Source organism: Pelophylax lessonae (genome assembly GCF_965119305.1).
Source record: "Pelophylax lessonae genome assembly, chromosome: 2".
Classification (NCBI taxonomy): domain Eukaryota; kingdom Metazoa; phylum Chordata; class Amphibia; order Anura; family Ranidae; genus Pelophylax; species Pelophylax lessonae.
Genome location: NC_138769.1, coordinates 170,936,724 through 170,962,371, shown reverse-complemented (window position 1 = coordinate 170,962,371; position 25,648 = coordinate 170,936,724). Strand labels below are relative to the sequence as shown.

Here is a 25,648-nt window from a genome sequence, read left to right as displayed (position 1 = left end):
CGGAATAGAAAATATGATCCCAAAAAAGTGTATGTATATCACACGTACACAACCACACTAGGCCCCAATTACTATTGTTTGTACCCCTAAAAGGCTAGGAGTAGGGGGAGTATGGAACAGGCAGCACCCTCAAACCTTCAGAAGTATGAGATGAACCCCAACAACTTGGAAAGGTGGATCTCTCTCACACGTACCAACACAGACTATCCCCCAATTTAACTGATCCCCAAAGGTTTTTGATTAAATAGCGGAATAGAAAATATGATCCAAAAAAAGTGTATGTATATCACACGTACACAACCACACTAGGCCCCAATTACTATTGTTTGTACCCCTAAAAGGCTAGGAGTAGGGGGAGTATGGAACAGGCAGCACCCTCAAACCTTCAGAAGTATGAGATGAACCCCAACAACTTGGAAAGGTGGATCTCTCTCACACGTACCAACACAGACTATCCCCCAATTTAACTGATCCCCAAAGGTTTTTGATTAAATAGCGGAATAGAAAATATGATCCCAAAAAAGTGTATGTATATCACACGTACACAACCACACTAGGCCCCAATTACTATTGTTTGTACCCCTAAAAGGCTAGGAGTAGGGGGAGTATGGAACAGGCAGCACCCTCAAACCTTCAGAAGTATGAGATGAACCTCAACAACTTGGAAAGGTGGATCTCTCTCACACGTACCAACACAGACTATCCCCCAATTTAACTGATCCCCAAAGGTTTTTGATTAAATAGCGGAATAGAAAATATGATCCCAAAAAAGTGTATGTATATCACACGTACACAACCACACTAGGCCCCAATTACTATTGTTTGTACCCCTAAAAGGCTAGGAGTAGGGGGAGTATGGAACAGGCAGCACCCTCAAACCTTCAGAAGTATGAGATGAACCCCAACAACTTGGAAAGGTGGATCTCTCTCACACGTACCAACACAGACTATCCCCCAATTTAACTGATCCCCAAAGGTTTTTGATTAAATAGCGGAATAGAAAATATGATCCCAAAAAAGTGTATGTATATCACACGTACACAACCACACTAGGCCCCAATTACTATTGTTTGTACCCCTAAAAGGCTAGGAGTAGGGGGAGTATGGAACAGGCAGCACCCTCAAACCTTCAGAAGTATGAGATGAACCCCAACAACTTGGAAAGGTGGATCTCTCTCACACGTACCAACACAGACTATCCCCCAATTTAACTGATCCCCAAAGGTTTTTGATTAAATAGCGGAATAGAAAATATGATCCCAAAAAAGTGTATGTATATCACACGTACACAACCACACTAGGCCCCAATTACTATTGTTTGTACCCCTAAAAGGCTAGATGAGGAGTAGGGGGAGTATGGAACAGGCAGCACCCTCAAACCTTCAGTATGAGATTGTGTTCACTGTACCCCACAAAGATTGAGTTCACTGCACCCCACAATGATTGTGTTCACTGCACCCCACAAAGATTGTGTTCACTGCACCTCACAAAGATTGTGTTCACTGTACCCCCCAAAGATTGTGTTCACTGCACCCCACAAAGATTCTGTTCACTGTACCCCACAAAGATTGTGTTCACTGCACCCCAAAAAGATTGTGTTCACTGCACCCCAAAAAGGATGTTGTTCACTGCACCCCAAAAAGGATGTTGTTCACTCCACCCCAAAAAGATTGTGTTCACTGCACCCCACAAAGATTGTGTTCACTGCACCCCAAAAAGATTGTGTTCACTGCACCCCAAAAATGATTTTGTTCACTGCACCCCAAAAAGGATTTTGTTCACTGCACCCCAAAAAGGATGTTGTTCACTCCACCCCAAAAAGATTGTGTTCACTGCACCCCAAAAAGATTGTGTTCACTGCACCCCACAAAGGATTTTGTTCACTGCACCCCAAAAAGATTGTGTTCACTGCACCCCAAAAAGGATGTTGTTCACTGCACCCCAAAAAGGATTTTGTTCACTGCACCCCAAAAAGATTGTGTTCACTGCACCCCACAAAGGATTTTGTTCACTGCACCCCACAAAGATTGTGTTCACTGCACACCAAAAAGGATTGTGTTCACTGCACCCCAAAAAGATTTTGTTCACTGCACCCCAAAAAGATTGTGTTCACTGCAGCCCAAAAAGATTGTGTTCACTGCAGCCCAAAAAGATTGTGTTCACTGCAGCCCAAAAAGATTGTGTTCACTGCAGCCCAAAAAGATTGTGTTCACTGCAGCCCAAAAAGATTGTGTTCACTGCAGCTCACACACAGAAAAATGGATGTGGATCACTGACACCTGCCTATCTCCAATCCCACACCACACAGCAATATCGATTGTAGTTTGTAGAACACAGTTTCCCTAAAATTCAGCAGACTCTGTCCCTAACAGGATTGAGAAGAGATCGTAGATCAGGATTGAGTGCAGACCCCACCCCCCACACAGCAATATCGATTGTAGTTTGTAGAAGACACTGACCCTATATAATTCAGCAGACTCTATCCCTAAAATGCCTACAACTCGCCCTGCCTAAACACTCCGACCTGTCCCTCAATTCTATCCGGACACAAATGGTTTTTTCCTGCCTATCTTTCCCTAATCAGCAGCCAGCACGTTGATGTGTGCTCTGTCCCTGAATCTAAGCAGCATAATGACGCCGCTGCGGCTGCCTCGAACTTATAAAGACTTGGTCACATGCTTCAGACGGCCAATCACAGCTACTGAGACATTTGCAGGCATGGCTGGGATGGCTTAAGGCACACCAGTTAAACGATTGTTGATTGGCTGTTGAAAGCCCGCCATGAAAAGAGCGCCAAAGCATGCAAAACCCGGAAATAAAACGACCGAACACGGATTTTTACCCGAACATACAGTAAAGTGTCCGTGTCCGTGTTCGGGTACAAAAAATCCAATTATTCGGTACGAACACGAATAATACAGTCCGTGTTCGCTCAACACTAACCAGCAGCGGATCACATAACCAGTCGTGTTCAAAGGGAAAAACAGCCCACATAGTGTAATTCCATCAAAAACACCTAACTCCAAATCCCAATAAATTAGTCACAAAGGTGAAAAGAAACCAAGCTTATTACAATGTATAAAACAACATTACCAGCCCGCCACTCCAGTGTGTGGGAATGATCTTCCAAGTCTCACCGGTCTTCGCGCACCACGTCCCTTCCGGTTGCCGTATAGTACCGCCCTGATGCGTTTCATCACAAATTTGTCTGAGGATGTCTGATACTTTAATCAAAAAATCTTCAAATCTTCTACTCCATTTACCCCCCCCCCCAAAAAAAAAAAAAAAAATTAAGGTGCATAAAACCCAATGCTAATACCACAGTTTCTTACTTAGCTCTGTAGTAGAGTCCTGTGCAATGTTTGCTTCACCTCAGATAAAAACCCTTCCTAGTGTCAACCAAAGCTGTATACTGCAGCCTCCAGAACCTATATGAAGCCATCACAGATGGTGGAGCTGGGCATGGATGGGTTATAGGAGTTAATGGTAAAAATGGTAAACTGAAGCAGGTGAAGCTTAAAAAGCATTTTTTAAGTGTTGTGCTGCTGCATGATAAATTGGCCTCTTGGCTTTTAAGGGGTTAGACCCCGACTTCCCTATTGAGTAAGCAATTGACCTGAAACAAGGATGCAGTTAGAGATTAGACTTTTCAGACTTCAAACTGAAGGACTACTGAACCACTGTGAGCAGCATAAGCTTGCCTGCCCCTTTCCACCTCCGACACATTCCTGTTGCCCAGTGAAGTAGCCCATCATATTGATGGACCAACAGAAGTGTGTGGGGGCACAAGTGCCAAGCTCTAACACTGACCAGTAGTGTTTAGCCCTAAAAGTAGGGCATTAGTCTGCTGTCGTTTAATGGAAATATGCTAAACCATTGTCCAGAATATTTTGAGAGCCAAGATGTGTCTATATTCATACCCACCATTGTTATACTTGACAGTGACCACATACCACACAGAGGTTCTAATTGTATTCCTTTTTAGACATTGGGTCTTTAAAAATGGTAAGCCAGGCTTGGGGATGACTGCAAAGAATTCTTAGTGAGAATAATGGCTTTTTTTAATTCTGTAACTGCTTGAACCACATACGCACTTGGAGGAAGCTCCCTTCCCTTTTTTCTAATAATCAATTGGCTGATTTGATCTTTGCATGATAGCAGTCCTAAGACCTATTGGAAACAATTCTTACCAAGCTTTATACATTGGTCATCTGTTGCAAGCAATGCTAAAATGGTGGCAGGACTTGCTTTTAGAGGCCAATGTGTAGCCAGTGGAAGTTGTCACATGTGCAAATGTGTACTGCTGTGATCTATAAACCTGGTTCCTTTTTCTACACAGTCATCCCCTTTTTGACTGCACTCATTTGATGAAAGCTCAAATCTGGTTGCTGTAAGCTTATGCACATCACTGCTATTTATGTCTCCTAATAAATAAGACTGGTTTCTTTAGTTTGATTAGTAAAGCATATTAGAAAAACAGAATGAAGGATTTTAAATGCAGCATACAGGAAGTTCATTAGTCTACATTCATTTACATACTCCTATTTTGAAAATGTATTTAATTAGCTAATGAGATTATTTATGTATTACCAGATTACATTTCATGTTCTTATATCAGTTTACATCAATGAACAGGATATTGCACTGTCATTTAATTTGCAATCTTTTGAAGCATGCAGAAAGTAAAAGAATTCTTATCAAGAAAACATATTCTGTGTAATATAAATGGTTAGCAACGTTTCTATTTTTTCAGTGTTAAAATGTTAGCATATTCTTCAATTATTTCATGTTTTCAGTCCTTTATCAAAATTATCGTATCCTCTCCCTCATTTTGGTATAGTTGATACACTTGTTTTCAGAGTGAGACTCCTTGCCTTCAAAATGAAATATCTGCAGCTCACCAAATACTGGGAACTTGCATCTTTCACTAAAGCACCCTTCAAACATCTAATACCCATCTACTATAAAAAGTGAACATATTGTTTTGAGAAATGGCTAGTTTTCGGGTTGTCAAGCTTACAAGAGCTAAAACTAGGAGATTTTGCTTTGCTGAAATGTTGACAAATTCAGGACATTTTGCTAAAATCTCACCATTCTGGCAAAATGCATTGACGTTAAAGTGGCCAGCTAAAGTGAATCAAAAATGCTAGCTCTAGCTTTAGAGCTATCCATAGCACTAACCCTAGTGCTAACACCAATGGCAGCTTTAGAGATAACCTAACCTTTTTATTGTTAAAGTCATGTGGTTGTTATTTTAGTGCTGCCACATTACTTATTTTCAACAAAACAATGGTGATTGCAATGGCACTGACATGATGATCACATGTCTTTGTTGATGATCAAAGTCATATCAGTTTATCAACAATGCCCAGTTTTATAGTAATAGGGTCTCGCAGGGTCCCTGTTTTCAGTGCATGATGAAATTAGAGACCATTTTTCATTACATTTCAGAGGCTTCCAAATTGCTAATGTTACCCTAAAATACTGCTCCCCCTTTTACTGAGCTGCTTGCATCAGAACCTCTTGCTAAAGTCAGAAGGAGGTCCGCGATGGCAGCATCCACGTTTAAACCTTACCAATGAACTTCTCTAGTTTACTCCCTTTTTAGTCTGCTAAATGTGCCATTAAAAGCATTTTCTTATATCTGTTGGAGAAGTACAATGTCTGTTGATCCTGCCAGAAATCGTGTGAGCTGATAACTTAATGTGCTCTGTGCCTCCTGCTTGCTTTATGATTTCTCCAAAAAAAGGGATGTAAAAACCCTCATGTTACAATATTTTGAAAGTTTGATTTAGGTTTAAGTGAAATTAAATAAGGTTTAAGTGAAATTAAATGAGATAACATGATGTTTGGTATTAAATATATATTTTAGGTTGCTAGAACCCATAGGGTATCTGCTACTTGAGAGGGAGCTCATGAAGAATAAATCTGTTTCCATGCAGACCTTTGAAATTAGCTCTAAGGTCACACTCCATGATCAAAGATGTCAAGGATCTTTTAAAGGACAAACAAATGTTCTTTTAGGCATCGTTTACACTTTTTTACAAAATTGTTTACAAAATGTGGCATTTGGCATGCTTTTTTAAAGCACTCTGGAGGCCAATTAAAGCATCTCTCGCCAAATAAAATGGTTGTGCTTCTTGATGCATAGACCAGTTATAGGTTGGGGTGCTTGCCATTTGTTTTATAATGACTTGTCACTTGCTATTTTAACTGCCATTACTGGACACATTGTGTGCAGTTGTGGGGCGGTTGAAGTGCTGTCAGTAGTACCCAGTAGTCCCCCACCAGTAGTACCCCACCAGCTCAGTAGTACACTCCCCCCCCCCCCCCCCACACACTCTGTAGTACCCTACCTGCTCAGAAGTACATTCCCCATACCACCCAACCGCTCCCTCTGCCCAGTAGTGCATTACCAACCCCCAAATCTCTGTTTAGTGGTACATTCCCAACCCCCCCTTCTTTCCTCTCAGTAGTACACCCCCCCCCCCACTGCTCAGTAGTACATTCCTTATACCCCCCTTACCCCCATCCAGCTCAGTAATACTTTCACCTTCTGATCTGGTCTGAAACAATCTCAGGAACAATTATGCTTATTTGGAATTTAATGGGCTTATTATAAGTCCTCACATTATTACCCCCAATACCAGCCTGTAACTCTGTCACAAAACAAGATAGATCTATAGATTCATATATGTATGTCAACTTCTGATCCTAAAGGGTAATTCCCAACAGCGGTTGAGTGTTAGTGTCTATAATGTACACTGGTGTGCGTCATGCACATGCTCTGTGAGACATTGTACAATACACCACAGTGCTTGCTTTTTTTAAACTTTGTTTAACTTGACACTTCATATAACTCTATGCACAGGAGCTTACAGTATGCTCTTCTACTAATGTAACCAATTCAAGTTGTGTGTGTTTAGCTGCCCTTCTACACAGCAATCTTGTAAGCTGGTTATCAGAGCAGTTGTGACTTTCTAGGATGCTGCAATAATCACATCTGGAATCCAGCAATTGCTTATGGCCAGTGTTGCTTAGATGAGGCATTGTCTGTCTGATTTTTCAAACAACTGAACCACTTGTTCATACCTGGATCCTTCATATATCACAGCCACATGATTCACTGTTTGGCATTTTGTGTTAACAAGCAGAGGCGCCTAATAAGGTGCTCATTAAGTGTAGTGTGGGAAGCCTGAAAACTTCACTTGCATGCTTTTTTCACATGGACGTTCTTCTTCCTGCCCAACATGGTATCACCTGTTACCTCCACAAGAACCAAACCAATGCCTCCCAATAATAAAGCAGTGTGCAAATAAAACTTAGCAAGCACCCTAGACTCAAGAATAGTTTGGCTGTGATGAAACAAATTATAAAATGTGTTGCATCCAAATCCCATCAGGTTTCTTCCTTTCATTCATTTAGAAGTCTAAAGATGTAAAAGCACTTCTTGCTTACAGTAACTTGGTGAAATTCACAGCAGTTGCTTTATCCTGTGATTATTCAGTATTTTTTTTTTTTAATCATCTAACTTTTAAAAAGGGTAATTTAAAAATCCGTCCTATGCACAAAATGTTTGCACAACAGAATTACACTTCTAGACATAGTTTGGGATTTTTGGTTTACAAGCTTTGAGCTGAATGAAACTGAAGCCAATTCTGGTCAGAGCCTATTCTTATTGAATGCTGAGTAGCACCAACTGGAGTAAGACTGGACAGCTGCTTTGAAGTTATACCAAGAGGAAATTTAATCTTTCAACTGCCACTTGAGATGTGCAATGTTTTAATTCCTAAGAAAAGTATATTCTCAGACAATAGACTTGTTTGCTCCTTTTTAGGCAAAAGTTGTGTGCATTACCCATTTACACAGGTTGTAAACATTTTGTTTAATTTATCAAAAGATCTGCTAGATTTTAATTTGTTACAGTGGATTAACTCACACCATAGATTGTTAATTTGGGAGCTGGTCGTTTGCAGCAACCAGATTTACTGATTTGATATGAATTTAAAAAATGAAGCCTATCACATTGCTAGATAGTTACTAGTCTTCTGTTACCGTAATTACACATTTTATAAAAGCTAGAGGATAAGTCGCAGGATTAAAATTGCACAACTTGCTCAAGTAGTTTTACTGTGATATGAAAACTGCCCAGATGGATTTATTGAAAAATGTGGTGCAGAGAGCACTTGTGGGGCACAAAACCTAGTAACCCACAACAGATGGCTGGATTTCACATTTCAATAGGCATAATTAAACTGTATTAATTATTAAGAATTGTTGTACTTGGCATGTTGCTCTTTGGTTTATTAAAGAGTATGTAAGACTTTTATAAGAAAATGCTGTTTTCGATATTGTGGTGTGTGTGTGTGTGTGATCTTACACTGTGTGGTATCGTTTCAGGATGAGCACATGTATTCCTTATGTTGCAAATGAGTCAGTGTTCTATTTTTATGCAGTAATTTGTGATTTCATGTAAACATACTGCATTGCAGTTCAGAACAATATGTATAATTCAATGACTTTTTGTTACCCACAATCCTTCCTGTATGTTGAAGTCCTTCTCTTGCCATAGGTATTGCCACGCTGATCAGGATGACATTGATAACCTTAAAAAAAGATGGATAGGGCATAAACTGGATAAGTAAGTGAAACACACATTATTTAATCATTTAATGTTTCCTTTAGATATTGCTACTAACTTATTTGATACAAAGGTACAGTTACCTGATAAAGCATCATTTCCTGGTAAGAATAAGCAAACGATTATCCAGAATAAGTTATTTTCATGGAAATGTCGAAAATACTAACGGTATTGCCCCAGAGCAACCAATGAGATTAAAACTTGAAATCTCCAAATATTTACCTCCAGTGCAGATCTGAATCTGATTGGTTGTTGTGAAGCAACTCCTAGTTCATTTTTTTTTCTTGCTAAACCTTCTTTTTTAAATGCATGTCTATGTAAGGTTATGATAAGAGCTTGAGTGTCCTTTTAACTCCTTTCTATTTGAACATTTAAACTGAGATTTTTTTTCACTCAAATCCACTTTGGGCTGGGTCACTCCCTGCCCCACAACTGACTGGAGTAAAAAAATGTGATTTTAGATGTTTTTGGATAGAGGAGTTCAGATGGCACACAAGCTCATCTCTAGATCTGATGGTAAAATGTTGATAACTTTTAATGAACTCTTAGTTGTCATTGATTTGCCTACTAAGTGTAGCTTAGTGGCTTGTTGATGCAGAAGTCTCAAGTTTGGGTGAATGCTAGTAGAATCAGCCCACTGCCAACCTGTTATTTTCTCATGATTCATAAGGAAGGACTTCCCTCTGAAAATCTTTGCTTTGCCCAACCACTGTTTTAACCATAATCTCTCACCGCTTTATGTTTAACAATGGTGTCTTGTTATTAGTAATAGTTTGGCCAGTGAAATAAACAGATTTTAGCAGAGAATGTGATAACATTGCTCAGCTTAAGGGCAAAATAATAAATGCTTTGTGTGGCCTAAGATTTTTTTTTTTTATATCAGTTGTGAGGGAGACAGGTTCAACTGGTAGTGGCAGCAGTAAACCATGTTCCAGAAAGGGGGTTTGTCCTGAGGAGGTTTGTCCTGAACATTTAATTCATCCAGGGGGTAAACCAACACAGTTCAATGCATTAATGCTTTGAACAGTAGGTTCATAACCTAAAACTAAGAAAAAAATCTTCTCGTCTAAGTCAGTAGCTAAATGTACATCCTTTTCTAACAGGGCGCCTCCTCATGGGCTTGCCAAACAGGCAGCACATGTACCTCCTGTGTTCTGTTAGCAGTCAGCCTTTTCACACAGCTGCAGACTCCCACATAGCATAGAGACACTAAACTTCAGCTAACATCTATAAAGGCCTGTCCACAACTAAATAATTAGTAAGGTTTTTCATTAGCATGTAAAATTGGACCGAGGACTAGACCACAGAGCAGGTAAGTATAACAGGTAAAACAAGTACCTAGGACTGGAAACTGTTTTCCGTTCAAAATTCTTCAAAACCTCCTGACTCCAGGACCCAGTGCAGAACTTCGTAAGATCAGAGAAAGCAAAAAGATTGTTTTCTCCATAAGAAGTACAAATACTGGAGCCCCTCACCATGTGTAGGCGAGACCTAATTTACACATATAAGCTATATATTTTCCTGCCAGCCAGTGCCTTACACAATCCTATCTGTCACAGATTAATACAGATGAGATTGTCTGTCCCATCCAGGTTATTACAGATAAGAATCTCATCCAGTTGACACAACAAATTGTGAGAAAAATGCCAATATTGCATTGCACAATTGCATATCTGTCCTTTAAAATTGTGTCATAAATGTCAAGTTCAATTTACCATGTTGATTTTCATAATGTTCACAGGTGAGTATCTAGGACAGCAGGATAATGGAACCAAGCCTCAAAATGTACAACCTGAAATATTTTTCTTATTTAATTTCTCTCTTCTCTCAGCCTACGCACATGTCAAGCTAAATTTTAGAAATAAACTATAGGCAAAAGTCCTATAAATTATTACTTAAATAAATGCCTGATACAATGAACAGAGTTTTAAAAAAAGAGAGCATCAACACCAATAGTCATAAGTACAACCTTGTTGCTTGAACAAGCATTTTGTTCAAAAGCTAAACAGTCATCCCCTAAGCACTAGAACAGGACTTGTTCCTCTTATTCAGGCTTTAATTAATTCCTTACTGGGATAGGAAGCAGAAATACAGTGATATCCTGAGAGGTCAACTTTTAAATGGTGGAAAAATAAATGTCTGGATATTATCGTGAGATATCCACTAATTGTAATTGATAATAATTAGTAATGAATAATCTCTTTCCTTACCAAAAATAGCCACTAATAATAAATGGTCCATGGAATCAGTACTGGTCTTTGTTGATTAGACAAATATTTTTTTAAACCATTCTGTATTCTAGTGGCATAGTCCGCCATGCTTCTTTCTGTAAGTGGGTTCTTCAGCCCTAGGATCAAGTTTAGTCCTTTCTAACTATGCAGCTGCTGTCAGGCTTTGCTCTTGTGCATTCTGTAGGCTTAAACACAACATTTATGACAAATGAGAAATACTTTACTGGAGATTGGACCCTGGTTAGTTGGCCATTATCTGCATTGATTGAAAGGAAAACTTCCATCTCCAGATTGTGCAAATGCTAAATATTTGACCGGTTTTCAGGGGTTTGTTCTCACCTTGGGTTGATTTTTATATTTTATTGCCCTGCCCTGTTGAGGGAAATCAGTGTTGACCTTTTAAACCTGAAAATTATGAATCTGTACCCACACACACATTACTTTGCATCACATTCTTCTCTCATGTTTCCCAACTAAGTCAAGGTCCCCTAGAGAAGACTTTTGCAGCTTAGTGGCCATGATACATGGTTGGGGTTTAGCAGCAACTTGTATGGGGATCCATTAGTATGCAAAATCTTACGTTAAGTTGGAACACTCTTATGCCCACCATTAGCACTGCAAACTGAGCATAATAATAATAAATAAGATATATTGAAGTAACTCCAGTTCCTTTGGCTCATTTTTCTTGGATCAATCACACAAAATAATTTTCTTATTTTTGTTTATGAACCCCTATCTTTGTCTGGCAAGATTTTGCACGTGCTACTTTAGTGGTTTTCTCTTGCAAGTATCAAAGTCTTGCTTTTTTTTTTTTTTTTTAAAGTTCAGAAGAATAAATTGTTAAACTTTGTTTAAATCTCTAATATTTAATTTGTGCTTTCACCTGATCTTCTCCTGGGGTTTTCGGTTGGAACCGATATCTGTGTTATTACCTTGATTAGCAGATCTACATACCAAAAAGAAAACGTTGTTGCCCAAAACAATATTTGCATGCCTTCTTTAGTTTTATCACCATTTTTCCCACAGTGTAGGAAAAATAGTTGGGAGGGAGCAGTAAGGTTGTTACTGGAAGGATCAACCGCTCCTGCCTCTGTACCAGCTTCTTGAGCTGGTAGCAGTTATCATAGGTGCACTCCTGAGCCACCTCCTGTCTAAAATGAAAGGATGTAGGTGTTAAATTATTATCCTATAGCCCTTAAAAGTTCTAAGCGAGTCTCTACAAATATGTTCCTGTAGGACCCAATTGCATAACTGACTGATAGACCTTTTACAACAGTTGACTGACAACAATATATTTAGATATTAAAACCAAAGGCTCAACTATCGTTTTAGGTTTTTAATGTTTTACAGACTCCAGGTTTGTTCATTTTCTGTGCATAGACAGCTGTTGACATTCACAATTCCCACTCTATAACATAAATATAATGGGATTATTACATTTGCAATATTACACATTTTTGTCCTTGGAATTTATTAAGTTACTGGTAACAGAAGGTTAGCAAACCTTTAAAGCCCAACTTTGGGAAATGTAAAAATCCTCCATTGCAGTGGAGTTGCGCCCATACTGCAAAGGTTGACTACTCATTTAGTCTAGGGAAGAGGAGAAGCACTTTTACTTACCTGATTCTCAACTCCCCTGGTAGACGGCGCTTCCCCATGATCTGATAGTGAACTGTCTCTTGGTGTCAACACATCCAATGCAGGGCTTAGATCTTGGTCTTAATGACTTCAGTATGGGGCGGAAGACGCTGCAGTGGATGGTTTAGCAGTGTGGAGGATCAGCTAAATAAATATTCTTTCTATGTCACCTAGACTTAAACAAGCAATCAACCCTTACAATGGGGCTGCACCCCCATACTTGGTAAGCTTCCTGGAGTTGGGCTTTAGCAAAATTGATTTCTTTGTGATTGCAAAAAATTAAACCATTATCCTAAAGTCCATATGTAACCTCCAAATGATATATAATGCTCCATATTCCCTCACATGAGTAACAAAACGATGATAAAAAGTGCTCCACTTCACCACATGTCAATATTGACCACACTCCGGACTCAGTCAGACAATTAACTCCTTGTTAGCACAAGAAAGTCAAACTGAGCCTTTTTTTTATGTGATATGCACCTCCAGAAGTACAGACAGTACCACTCCTCTGCAGGAACCATAAGCTCAGTCAGATCAGTAGCCTCTGCTTATCTTTACAATCCTCCAAGGATCACCCAGTGTTTGGCAAAAGAGAACATTTAAAAGGAGGGAAGCCTCTCATAGCTAAGTATTGTTTATCAAAGTGTTACTAAACCTAGAACCCTGCATTTACTATATCAGGTCTCCCCCAGCACACACAGCATGGAAATACAATAGTTTTAGTAAATATAAGCTGATAAATACCTTTTCTCTTCAGAAGTTAGAGCAGTCTTGTGACTTGTATTACTGTCTGCTTTTCATTTTCCCCTGACCCTCTCTCTGGACAGTGCTGATTGGCCCTTTGCTGATCACATGCACTCTTCCAAGAAGGAAAAAAAAACTCTCTAGCAATTCACACTAAACTGAGCATGTGCAGCCTGTCCCTGAATGCTCTTATCTATCAAGAAAATGTCTGGAGTCAGTAGAACAAGAGGAGGATCAGAGAGACAGGATTACACAGCCTTTTTACACAATGCAGCTGATTAACCCCCTTAGGTTCCACAGTGACTACAACCAGCATGCTTTTCTGCATATACACACTGATTTTACTGTTGTGGGTTTAGTAACACTTTAAGGTTAAAGTTAAAATCACACTTATAATGTATATAGATGTATAGACATTCATACAGGAGTACCAGGAAGCACCACTGGTAATCCAGCGTGCGTTCCACCAAGGCGGAAATTACGTAACTAGAAGTCATGACCAACGAGTTTTGTCATACATGTTGACACTTGATGAAGTGATAAATTTCCTCATCAGTTTGTCATGCATGTGGGAGAATATGGAGCACTAGATAGAAGTTGGATGTTACATATGGACTTTTAACATATTTTAGTGTAAACACTGTTTTTATTTGTTTTGAACCACTAACCAGGTCTGCGTTTTTTCATCTCTGAAAAGAACTGAAAAACTTGCATTGTTAGTGGCAGTTGAAGGCCAGTTTGGGGAATACTAGTTTAATGCATACTGGACAGACCTATTCCTGGGCTACTCTTGCTCCTCCTCCATCTAATGAAGTTGCTCAATTTAATAATCTTTGTAAAATGAGTAATTTAAAAGTATCTAGTAATAAAAGTACCTGGTAATAATGTAAAGAGTATCTAGTAACAGAGCAGGTCATGCATACGGGGGTGTAACAAGTTAATTTTTAAATGTGCTCACCTTATAGCATAGGATTTAAAAATGCTGATCTGGGCTTCTATAGTTACATTTTTCATGAATTTGTCTTAAAAAATATTAAATACAAGGTTATAATGCCTTCCCCATTTCATGGAACATTGAATACCAAATTATATTTTGCTTTAAAAAATAAATAAGGTGCAATATAGCCAAAATGCCCTAATCAAGTATCGGACATCATAACATGAAAAAAATCACTGATGTTCAAAACCAGCCTGCCTGTAGCAAATTGTTTAAGCATGAATGCTGCTTTATTATAGATCAGACTTGAAGGCTAAATTAATATGAATGAAAATGTGAAAACGATCTTGCCAAATCTTTTACATTTGCCCTACTGGACACATTTTATCTGCAGGTTTTTAGTTACATTTATTATATCTACAATATTTATAACATTATTAAAATTTTAAGTTTGGGGTTGAAAGGTCAGGTCAGATTTTATTTTTATTTTTATTGAAACTATTGACATGGCTTATCTGTGTCTTTATGGACCTTGCTTTGTGTACTGGTCCAAATCATTTGGTTGAGGGGGGATTGCGATGTAGGGTTGTTTTTCAGGGGTTGGGCTTGGCCCCTTTCCAATGGTTCCATTGAAGGGGAAGGCGTCGGCATGCCAAGACATTTTGGACAATTTCATACTCCTAGCTTTGTGGGAACAGTTTCGGGATGGCCCCTTCCTGTTCCAATATGCAATACAACAATATACAATGCAATATACAATAGTGCATAAAGCAAGGTCCATAAAGACCTGGATGAACGAGTTTGGGGTGGAGGGCTGCACAGAGTCCTGACCTTAACCCGATAGATCCCCTTTGATGCAGAGACTACTGATCCAGGCCTTCTCATCCAACATCAGTGCCTGACCTCACAAATGCGTTTCTGGAAGAATGGTGAGGCATTCCTAAACCTTGTAGACAGCCTTCCCAGAAGAGTTCAAGCTGTTATAGCTGAAAAGGTCAGGCCAACTCAATATTGAATCCTACGGACTAAGACTGGCATGCAATTAAAGTTCATGTGTGTGTAAAGGCAGACGTCCCAATACATTTGAAAATAGAGTGTAAAATACATTTTAAAAAGCTTTTAGGACATGTGTTAAACAGGGCATTAAAATGAAGTAAAGGATAGCTGAGTGCTAGAGAAATTTCCAAATGACTTTGAAAGTTTGCATATCTCCCAGCAGTTCTGTGTATCAGATCTAACACTGAATGGGCTGTCTAAAATATATATGTGTATGTATGTATGTATGTGTGTGTGTGTATATGTGTATGTATATATATAAAAACATGGATTTATTTTGTGCATGATGGGGTACTGTTGGGAGGTATCAATAAGTATTTTAGAAATTAGCTGAACTAGCAGTTTTATTTTTATATTGAATGCAGTTGGAACATTACATTGAGCCTCGTGTTAATTTTTTGCTTTCTTTGTAGATCACCATTTGCTGCTGTTACGGATTATTCAGTTACAAGAAACAATGTTATCCAACTGTGCTTGGAATTGACCACAATTGTCCAACAGGTTTGTACATGACAACTGATTGACATGGTTTTTGATTGGTGATATTTTGATTGACCAGCACTTAAAATGTATCTACAGTCAAAATTTAAAATCATATTTTTCCACATTATATCTCACTGATTTCTAGCCTACTTCTATTAATCTGACCAAACTTGAATTTTGTAAACTTATTTTCTGAAGATTCCCCCGCATTTACTTCCCTGAATTATGTGAGTAGGTATTGCTGTGTCACACAGTTCACTGAACCTTCCTTCTAAAGTACAGCGGTGCTGAGAGTAGGGGTTTCAGGAGGCGGAGTCAGTACAGGAATCACCTCTTGCAGGCAGCAAGGTACCATAGGATATGTAGTCCTTTGGAAAGTGTGTGCTGTGACCATAGATTTCCATAAATATACTAGATTTAATGATGGCCATACTGTAAACATGACCAACAAAATAACTGAACAGTAAAGCTCATATGATTACACAGAATGGCTGTTACGGGACATGCTTTCATAGATACACAAGGAATAGGTATCTCAGTTCAGCATTTAGCTTCTTTGACTGACTTTGTTACCTATGCCATCCAAAAATGTAAACTTTTACAGATGTACAGTATATGCCTCACTGACACTACGAAACAAGTTTTGTTTTCACAGAAAGCATTGGGATTCAAATGATAAGATAATATTTTGTTGCCAATATATATATAGCTATTGCTTAGTTGGATTTTCTTAACCCCTTCATATCTAAGGGTAAAACAAATCGAAATGCCTAAGCCCAATTTTGTCAATTTGACATGTTACTAAAACCATACATATTATCATAACTACTTTGTGCATCCAGGTGGATTATACCTTGTTTTGTTTTTTTTTTTTGGACCAATTTGGCTTTAATTTGGTAGTAAATGGTAACGGATATCCCCCCTTATTTTTTTTTTCATTATCAAAAGAAAACTGGCCCAAATCGTCATTCATTTTTTTTTTTAAATGTACTTGTATATTTCTTGCTACTACCATAACCTACCACCAAAGAACAACCCAAACAATATTCCCCTGCTCTGTCCGATCGCAGTAATACCGCATATGTGTATGTTGTTACTCTGAACTATCCTTTCAGCCACACATTCAGTCACTGTCCAAAGCTTGCTGCCTCAACCTCCGCAACATCTCCCTTCCTAACCGATGATACCACAAAGCTTCTAATCTACTCCCTGGTTATCTCTAGTCTCGATTACTGCAACTTCCTTCTCACCTTCTTACCTTTAAAAAGGCTATCCCCCCCCCCCCTTCAGTCCATCATGAACCCTGCTGCCAGGCTCATCCACCTTGCAAACCGCTCTGTCTGCTACCCCTCTTTTCCAATCCCTCCATTGGCTGCCACTCAACCAACAAATGAAATTCAAGTTACTAACCATAACTTACAAAGCCATCTACAAAGCTACATCACTAATCTGGTCTCAAAATGCCAACCGACTCGTTCTCTTCATTCCTCCCAGGACCTCCTGTTCTCGAGCTCCCTTGTAACCTTTTTCCCATGCTCGCCTCCAGGACTTCTCCCGAGCCTCCCCCATCCTCTGGAATGCTCTACCCCAATCTGTCTGATTTTCTCCTACTTTGTCTACTTTCAGACGATCCCTTGAAACACATCTCTTCAGAGAAACCTATCTGGCATCCACCTAGCAACTGTGCTTTTGTTTTCTCCATCAACCCATCCACCACAGTTATTACCTCTTGTATCTCTTGACCCTCCATCTTAGATTGTAAGCTCTAATGTGTAGGGCCCTCTGATTCCTACTGTATAATGTTGTTGTTTGTACACATAGTACACCTAGTACAGCGCAGAATCAATATGGTGCATTTTGCTTTTTTAAATCCTACCTTAAACACACTGACACTAATTGACACGGATATTAATTTAAAAAAAAAAAATCCTGTCAAAAATACTGACCCTGACCTTTGACCCTTGCCTTGACCCGAACACTAACCCTGGCACTGACCTAGATCAAACCTTGATCTAGGTATTTTTTTAATTCTTATTTACTTTTATTTTTTTCAAAACTTTATTTTTTTCTTTTTTTTTTTTTTATATCTCTGCAAGGACAGAGTGCTACAATGTATCTCTCCCATCCATTCACAGAGACAGAAAACACAGGAACGGGCTTCACGGTGACTGATCACTGTGATAGCAAATCAGAGGCTATAACCGCAATCAGGTGACTCGGAACCAGCTGTTCTGGGTCCCGTTCTTTAGAACGGGGCCCGGGTCTCTCTGTGAGGTATGCAAAGGAAGGTATGCAAATATGCTGCCCCACCAAAAAAAAAGCCAAGTCCAATGGGGCCGCATATTTGCATACTGTTGGTGTAAAGGGGTAAAGTGATTGCAAAGTCTAATTTTTGAAAAAAGAAAGAAAGAAACATGTTATACTTACCTTCTCTGTGCAGTTGGTTTTGCATAGAGTAGCCCGGATCCTCTTCTGGGGGTCCCTCGCTGCTGCTGACCCCTCCCTCCTATCAAGTGCCCCCACAGCAAGCAGCTTGCTATGGGGGTACCCGAGCCGAGCTGCAGCTCGTGGGTTCATTCAGACATGAAGCTGCTGCCTGGCCCTGCCCCCTCTCTCTCCTGATTGGCTCACTGACTTTGACAGCTGCGGGAGCTGTCTCTAGAGGGAGAGGCCCAGACGGCCGAGGGATGCGTGGACATTGTTGAACATGAGTGGGGGCTTAGGTAAGTATTAGGGGGTGCTGGGGTGGCTGCTACACACATAAGGATTTTTTTTCCTATAGAATGCATTAGGATAAAAAAAAAAACTTTCCTTTTTATTGGGATTTCTTTTAAAGGACAAGTTTACCTTTTGTAACATGTTATATGATACACCCATAATCAGGGTGTAACATATACCGTGTTGCAAAGCCACCGGTCCCTCACCCTCCCCCTGCTCTCTCATAGACTGCAAAGAACATGGCTGTGCGGGGCTCCGGCTGCCTCATTCATTCACAAAGTTCTGTGAATGGAAAACTATAAAGCCCGGCAGCCTTTGCAGCTGTTGGCTTGTACTTCTCAATAAACTACCATGGTGCTGTTAAACGCTGTGGTAGTTCATTGATCCTTCCTGTTGGTGTGATATTGCTTGGCTATCTGATGTAAGGCCAGACAGCTTATGCAGAGTCTGCAAGAGCCCTGCATTGCAACCACAATCTGCTGAACGTGGGTGCAATGCTTTCCAGGCTCCCAAGGAAATAATAAATGCAGATTTATTTACTTCAAAAAGATGTATGTGTGTGTGTGTATAGATAGATAGATATAGATATATAATAAGGTGAACTTCTCCTATATAGAAATCTTGAACTGAGAATGTTCTGTTGGCTGGCTGCTGTTGAATTCTCTTTATAAATGCTAGCTTCCTGGCTGTTATACTGGCCCAGAGGTTCACTGGACAAACTCTAGATTTCCAGGCCTCCCCTCTGGACCCTGCTTCTCATGACGACCCTGATGCCCTATGCTGCTGGTGTTGCGGTCCGTACACCCTACAACTCAATACACAGCCTGGACTGGGTATCCATCATAGTTCTGGCAATGGCAGCTGCTCATTGGTCAGGACAACCACGTGATCATGTTGAACAGTGAGATGCAGATCTAAGTCATCTTCTGGTAAGGTGTCCTGGAAGAAAGAAGAACTCCTCGTTGGTCAGCATAGTCACTTAGTCACTCTGCGATTGCAGGCATTATGATAGATACTTATTCTAGGGCTGTGTTTTACAGTGTACAAAACAAATTCAAGTTTTCGTTTTAGATATGCTTGCATTTTAGCATGTTTGTGACAGTTAATTTCTATACAAACGTGTTCAAAGCAAACTGAAGCCAATACCAAGTGTGCACATGTATTTGTATAGCTATGTGCTAGTAAGTATTTGAATACAGCAACTTTATCATTTAGACCAATGCAAATCACATATTGATCTTAGAGGCTGACATTTGCTGGAAAATCACTTCAAGAATGTTAACAAGAGCTACATCATTCAAACCACTGCTGCCCCAAGACTGCACTGTGCCAGCTGCTGGTTAAAGGCAGAGAGAGTCACATTCACTATTCTATAGTAACAGGATTTGTGGTGTCCTCCATTCTTCGCATTGTTTCAAAGGGCATATTTTACATCTGCATTTAAAATTAAGTATGATCTGTTTGAACCTAACAGACATTTGCTGTAAAATATGGCAGAAATGCTGTAGCTATTTGCTTTCTTTCGTCCTGTGCTTGAAGGTCAAGATAAGTAAAACAAAGTCATAGTGTGATTTAATTTTCTTTTCACCCATTTCTTTCATATCAAAATCTTGTCATGCCTTTGCTATTATAAAGAGAAGCTAGGAATGGCAGTATTACAAGGCTATGCATTTTTCACGATTCTTGATTTAGCAATAAATTCTGGAACTGTAGGTTTCTTTTAGACAAAATTGTCTAAATACTTCTTTAGTGAAGCAACTTTTTCAGATGCCATGCTAACCATTCCAAAGTAACAAGTAGTTGGGCCATTTAAAATGTTGCAAATTCACAGTTGAACTGTAGAAGGAATGTATAGTTGGCATTTTTCCTCCATATGCAGTACATGGTATTAAGAAGCTGAAGGGATATCCCCCCCCCCCCAAAAAAAAAGGTCACTCTAGCAGCGAAAAAAAACCTGATGCAGTGCATTTAATTTTATTTTTATTTTTTGCTCCTATATACAAAAGAAAAAGGGCTTGTGTTTGTAAATTTGGTCGTCAAATACTGCCTTTTGCATGTATATCCAGAGCTACTTAACCACTTTAAGGCCTCTTTCACACGGCCGCTCCGTATGTCTGCATATCACCCCATCCATTTGCGGGTGATATACGGACATAATGCATGTCAATGGGATTGCGGATGTCAGCGGATGACCATCTGCTGACATCCGATTTGTGTCCTTTCAGCTCTGTTCCGTTTTTTTGGAACGGAACAGAACCCTATTTTTCTTCCGTTTTAAAAAACGAAACGGATGCAAAATCAGATGTCAGCGGTGTCATCCACTGACATCCCCAATCTCCATAGACATACATTATGTCCGTATATCATCCGCAAACGGATGGGATGATATGTGGACGTACGGAGCGGATGACACAAATGTCATCCGTGTCCGTGAATGAAAAAAAAAGTGCCGCAGCGGAAGAAAAAATCGGAGCGGCTGTGTGAAAGAGGCCTAAGACCAGAAGGATTTGCCCCCTGCCTGACCAGGCCCTATTTTGCGATGCGCCACTGCGTTAACGGACAATTGCGCGGTGTGCGACACTGTACCCAAACTAAATGTACGTCCTTTTTTCCCACAAATAGAGCTTTCTTTTGGTGGTATTTGATCACCTGTGTGATTTTTTTTTTTTTTTTTATTTTTATTTTTTTTTTATTTTTGCACTGTAAACTAAAAAAGAACAACAATTTTGAAAAAAAAAACAATATTTTTCACATTCTGCTATATGACATTCCCCAAAAATTTTTTTTTACATTTTAGGTCAATTTGTTTTCTGCTCCATATTTTTGGCAAAAAAGAAAAAATCACTATAAGCGTATTTTGATTGGTTTGTGCAAAAGTTATCGTGTCTACTAACTATGGCAAAGAGAAAGATTTGTCATTTTTATTGTTTGTTTTTTTTTTTTTTCTTTTTTCTTCTTTTTTTTTACTAGTAATGGCAGCGATCTGCATTTTTTTTTTTTTTTGCGGGACTGCGACATTGCGGCGGACAGATCGGAACCCTAACTGACATTTTTGACACTTTTGGGGGTACCAGTGACATTACTATAGTAATCAGTGCTAAAAATATGCACTGTTACTGTAATAATGCTATTGGCAGGGAAGGGGTTAACCCTGTGGGTGATCAAGGGGTTAAATGTGAGCCTAGGGGAGTGATTCTAACTGTGAGGGGGCGTGGCTTCTGAAATGAACATGGAGACATGTGATCCTATATAGCAGGGTCACATGGGTTCTATAATCATATCATATCAGCTGACCGTTCTTCTCTCAGCGGGGAATGAGTGCGGGTGTCAGGCGGCAATCGGAGCCGCCTGCCCACTGCATCAGCTTCCCCGCTGACGATCGCGAGCAGGAGAGCGCGCTTGCCCACCTGGCTGCCACTGGCGACCAACGTATACCTACGTCAGTTTGCCTGGGAGAGCCACACTGCCGCAGTAAATATGTGGTAAGTGGTTGGCAAGTGGTTAACATGTTGCCTACCTTCGGTGTCTTACACATGTCCAAAAACCCCCCTGTATGCCCTGCAGTTTCTTATCTCCCCCTGCTCCTTTCCATGCCCAGCCATGTGAGACATGGTCTCTGTAGAAAGATGAACTCCGGGGAGCCGACATGTTTAAGAATGTTTTGATCGGTCTTTGCCCATAGTCTGATTGCTTTTTTTGCCACGTACCAACCATGGTTAGAGTGCCCAATATACCTGTATCTGAAGCAGGTTTCCTTGCAGTATTAAAACAAAAAACATAATGAAGTTTTAAAATTAAAATGTCTAGAAAAAAGTTCAACTAGGATTGTGTTGAGAAAAGTGTCTCAAACCCTGAACATCCCTTGAAGTATTGAATGATTAGGTCTATTTTTAAATAATTTTAATAGGCTATGAAAGTGACAGCCCAGAGAAGGTCATTCGCTAAAACAGGAAATGCATTGTTCAGAGAAGCAACAAAGAGGCTAAAAACTAAAAAGGAACTGCACAGACTGCTAGTTTAGATGGTAGAAGCGATCCATGGGAAAACAATTGCCTAGAAGCCCCCAAAACTTGTCTTTAGGGAACAGCAATGAAAAGAAAGCCATTGCTTACAAACCCTCATACAAAATTCTGTTAGCCAAAAGGTATATGTGAGACTTGGCAAGTTTATTTAAAAACATTTAAAGCAAAGCTTCGGCTGAAGAAAAAAAAAAAAAAATGAAAAGTCTGCAGCTACAAATGTTGTAGCTGCTGACTTTTAATATAAGGACACTTACCTGTCCAGGGAAACCTGCAATGGCTTTGGGTGCAGGCACAGGCATTGCATGTAAGTGAAACAGGCAGTGAAGCCTTCAGGCTTCACAGCCAATGTCCTACTGCGCATGCGCGAATAATGCTGCACTTTCTAAATGGTCCTGCCATCTTCTGGGGGACACACAGGTTCCAGGAGGCAGGAGGGGGAAGGAGGAGGGGCCGTATATGTCATAGATCGCCATGCGGCGATCTTACCTGGAAGTGGGAGTGGGTACCTGTCAAAAACAGGTACCTGCCCCCCCCCCCCCCAAACAAGTGCCAAATGGGGCAATTGAAGGGAAGGTGAGAACAAGCGGGACTTCACATTTTGGGTGGAGCTCCGGTTTAAGAAGAACAAATTTAATTTTTTTTTATATCTTAATATAAAACAATATGTCCAACACTGCCTATCACCCTGAGAACGTCATTCCCACAGAGAGCATTTTTGTGGAAGCCTTATGTTTGGATATGCAGGAACTGAAAAATTAGTCTGATTTTGAGGACAAAATTGGAGTGAAAAAACAAGCCCAATGGAATACCTGTGAGCGGTGCAGAGGTACACCTTCAGCAGATTTCAAGCACACTTCCAAAGCTATACTGAAGTGCTTAAATACCCTAATGCCTAAAGCTGGATACACACTATACAACTTTTGTTGGTAGATTTCCTTTAGATTTACCTTCAACTATGTTGTGCAAGAGCCCGTCTGATAGCAAACAAATTGAAAGTGTTTAGGTCTGACCTCATATTATATGGTTTTGGTAAATCTAAAGGAAAAAATCTAAAGAAAATGGTATAGTGTGTGTATAGGATTTTAGACTTCCCAAGCTCAGAAATCAATCCAAATGAGGATTTTAGGATTGTGGTTTACCAATGGTCCTTATCCAACCTAATAGAGCTAGACCTCTATTATCTCAAATATGCACTTGTATTATGCTAATTTAATCAAATTGTAAAAATTCTTATAGAAATGTATTTTCTTAATAATAAGTTGGAACACTGTAATATAAATACTTTTGCAATAATATGTAACATGGAAATATTCAAGCAAATCAAATGAATCTGTTCTAATTTCAATCAATACTAATTTAATGATAATGGCTTGCAATTTTTTTTGCTTAATTTAATTTTTTTTTTGCAACATTTTTAGTTATCTTGCATGTGTCATACACATTACCAAAATACATGTGACCAAGGTGTACAAGTTTTCTTTTTTTTTTTTTTTTTTTTATTTGTGTCTAGGGTATTCTTTGTTAAAACTGGAAACATATAGTCACTTTTGAAAGGCTGAGTAACCAAACGTAATGTGTCACAAGGATGAACAATACAGGTGCACAGCTGTGGATGATGTATAATTCTATGTTACACTGCCCTGCTCAACAATAAACTATGTGAGACAGAGAAGGGTATGTTAGGAGAAAATAGATATTTTGTAACTGAGGCCTGTAATTCATCATGGGTCCTTGGTCATCTGTCAGACAGAGGCAGATTGTAGTTAAGAGCTTTGATAATCATTGTGAAATTCACAGTAAGTTGTTTATTTTTTTTTTCTCTCTTTACCTTTTATTTTATTTTCTAGAATTAAATATTGGGCCACTTGTTTCTATCCAGAATAAATATATCCTAATATAAGCATAAGCTTATTTCATTTCTTTTTTTGTTTAGGCTTTTTTGTATTGCAGATTAGTTTTTCTAGTTGAACACAATCATTCACAGCAAAATATTCACTAGGCTGACAAAATGTGGCTAGATTACCATAACCTGTGATATAAAATGAGGTTGACAAGAGTTTTGTAGCGTTTGACAGTTAGTGATGAAGGAACTTTGAAGAGAGAACATTGTTTAGATTTACTTCCTATAATATACAGTTTAAAGGGTTAGTCCACAGAAAGCTGATATTTTAGATTTTAGTTTGTGCTGAAAAGTTGAGACAATAGATACATTTTTATTCATTTACTATTCTGAAGGTGCTGGAACATATGGTAGAAGTGGAAACCTAAGCCCCTAGGTGAACAATAACCACGCTGGGAATACAAATATGTTGATGGGAAGATCCAAGAAACTGGGGATGGCTTAGCCTGCTATCCACCACCTATAACGAATATATTATTTTTGATGATATAGAATTTTATATATTTTCTGAAAGCAGAGGCCCTAGAGAATAAAATGGTGGACATTGCATTTTTATGTGGCAGCTGTTTGTCTTTTTAAAAGTATATTAATTTTAGTGCGCACATACACAATTTTGTAAGGTATAAAAGATGCAGTTGCATGGAGTTACTAGGTGCCAAACATGTCATGACTCCTCAAGTTGCGAGTGCCTGTGAAATGGAGACTATGGTACCTAAAGAAGATAAATTAAACATCTTTATAGGTTATCAGTTACTATGTTACTATAGTTTATGGCACTAGAATTATTGCTTTCAATCCAGCATTCGTGACTAGGGATGATCGAACGGTTCGGGTCGACCATCGGTTCGACCCGAACATTGACTGTTCGAGGTTCGGCCGAATTCCGAACTTTTTGCTGAAAAAGTTCGGAATTCGGCAACCAGAAGCGACCAAAATGCAATGGGACAGGAACTGGGCTTTAAAAGCCTGTGATTGGACCAGAACCATCAGTAAAAGCCAATTGAGGGGGCAGGAGAATGCTAGGAATGTGATTGAAGTGACTAGGGGGTCCAGAGGCCAATCATTAGTGAATATGCCCCCAGTATATAAGATAGCCCCGCCAAACCTCTACCATTTTAATACAGGGCTGTGGAAGAGAGTGGAAACAGTTCTGTTACTTCTGCTCTCAAAGTGTCATTTAGCAAATATTAGTGTGAGGAAAGAGATATCTAGTGTAGTTAGGGTACTATTTTCCACTATAGTTAGATTTAATAATCTAGTTTCTGTAGGGAAAGT

The 25,648-nt window shown here is 39.3% G+C and overlaps 1 protein-coding gene across 5 annotated transcripts in view; it reads left to right on the top strand.

Moving 5' to 3' along the window:
* The window catches only part of CNKSR2 (connector enhancer of kinase suppressor of Ras 2), a 546,683-nt gene that overhangs the window by 156,152 nt on the left and 364,883 nt on the right, over positions 1-25,648 (top strand). For all 5 annotated transcript variants that reach the window (XM_082245580.1, XM_082245579.1, XM_082245578.1 and 2 more), the window contains exons 4-5: positions 8,573-8,641; positions 15,664-15,751. In XM_082245580.1, the coding sequence (XP_082101706.1) occupies positions 8,573-8,641; positions 15,664-15,751 (157 nt within the window). The remainder of the gene's footprint in view (positions 1-8,572; positions 8,642-15,663; positions 15,752-25,648) is intronic.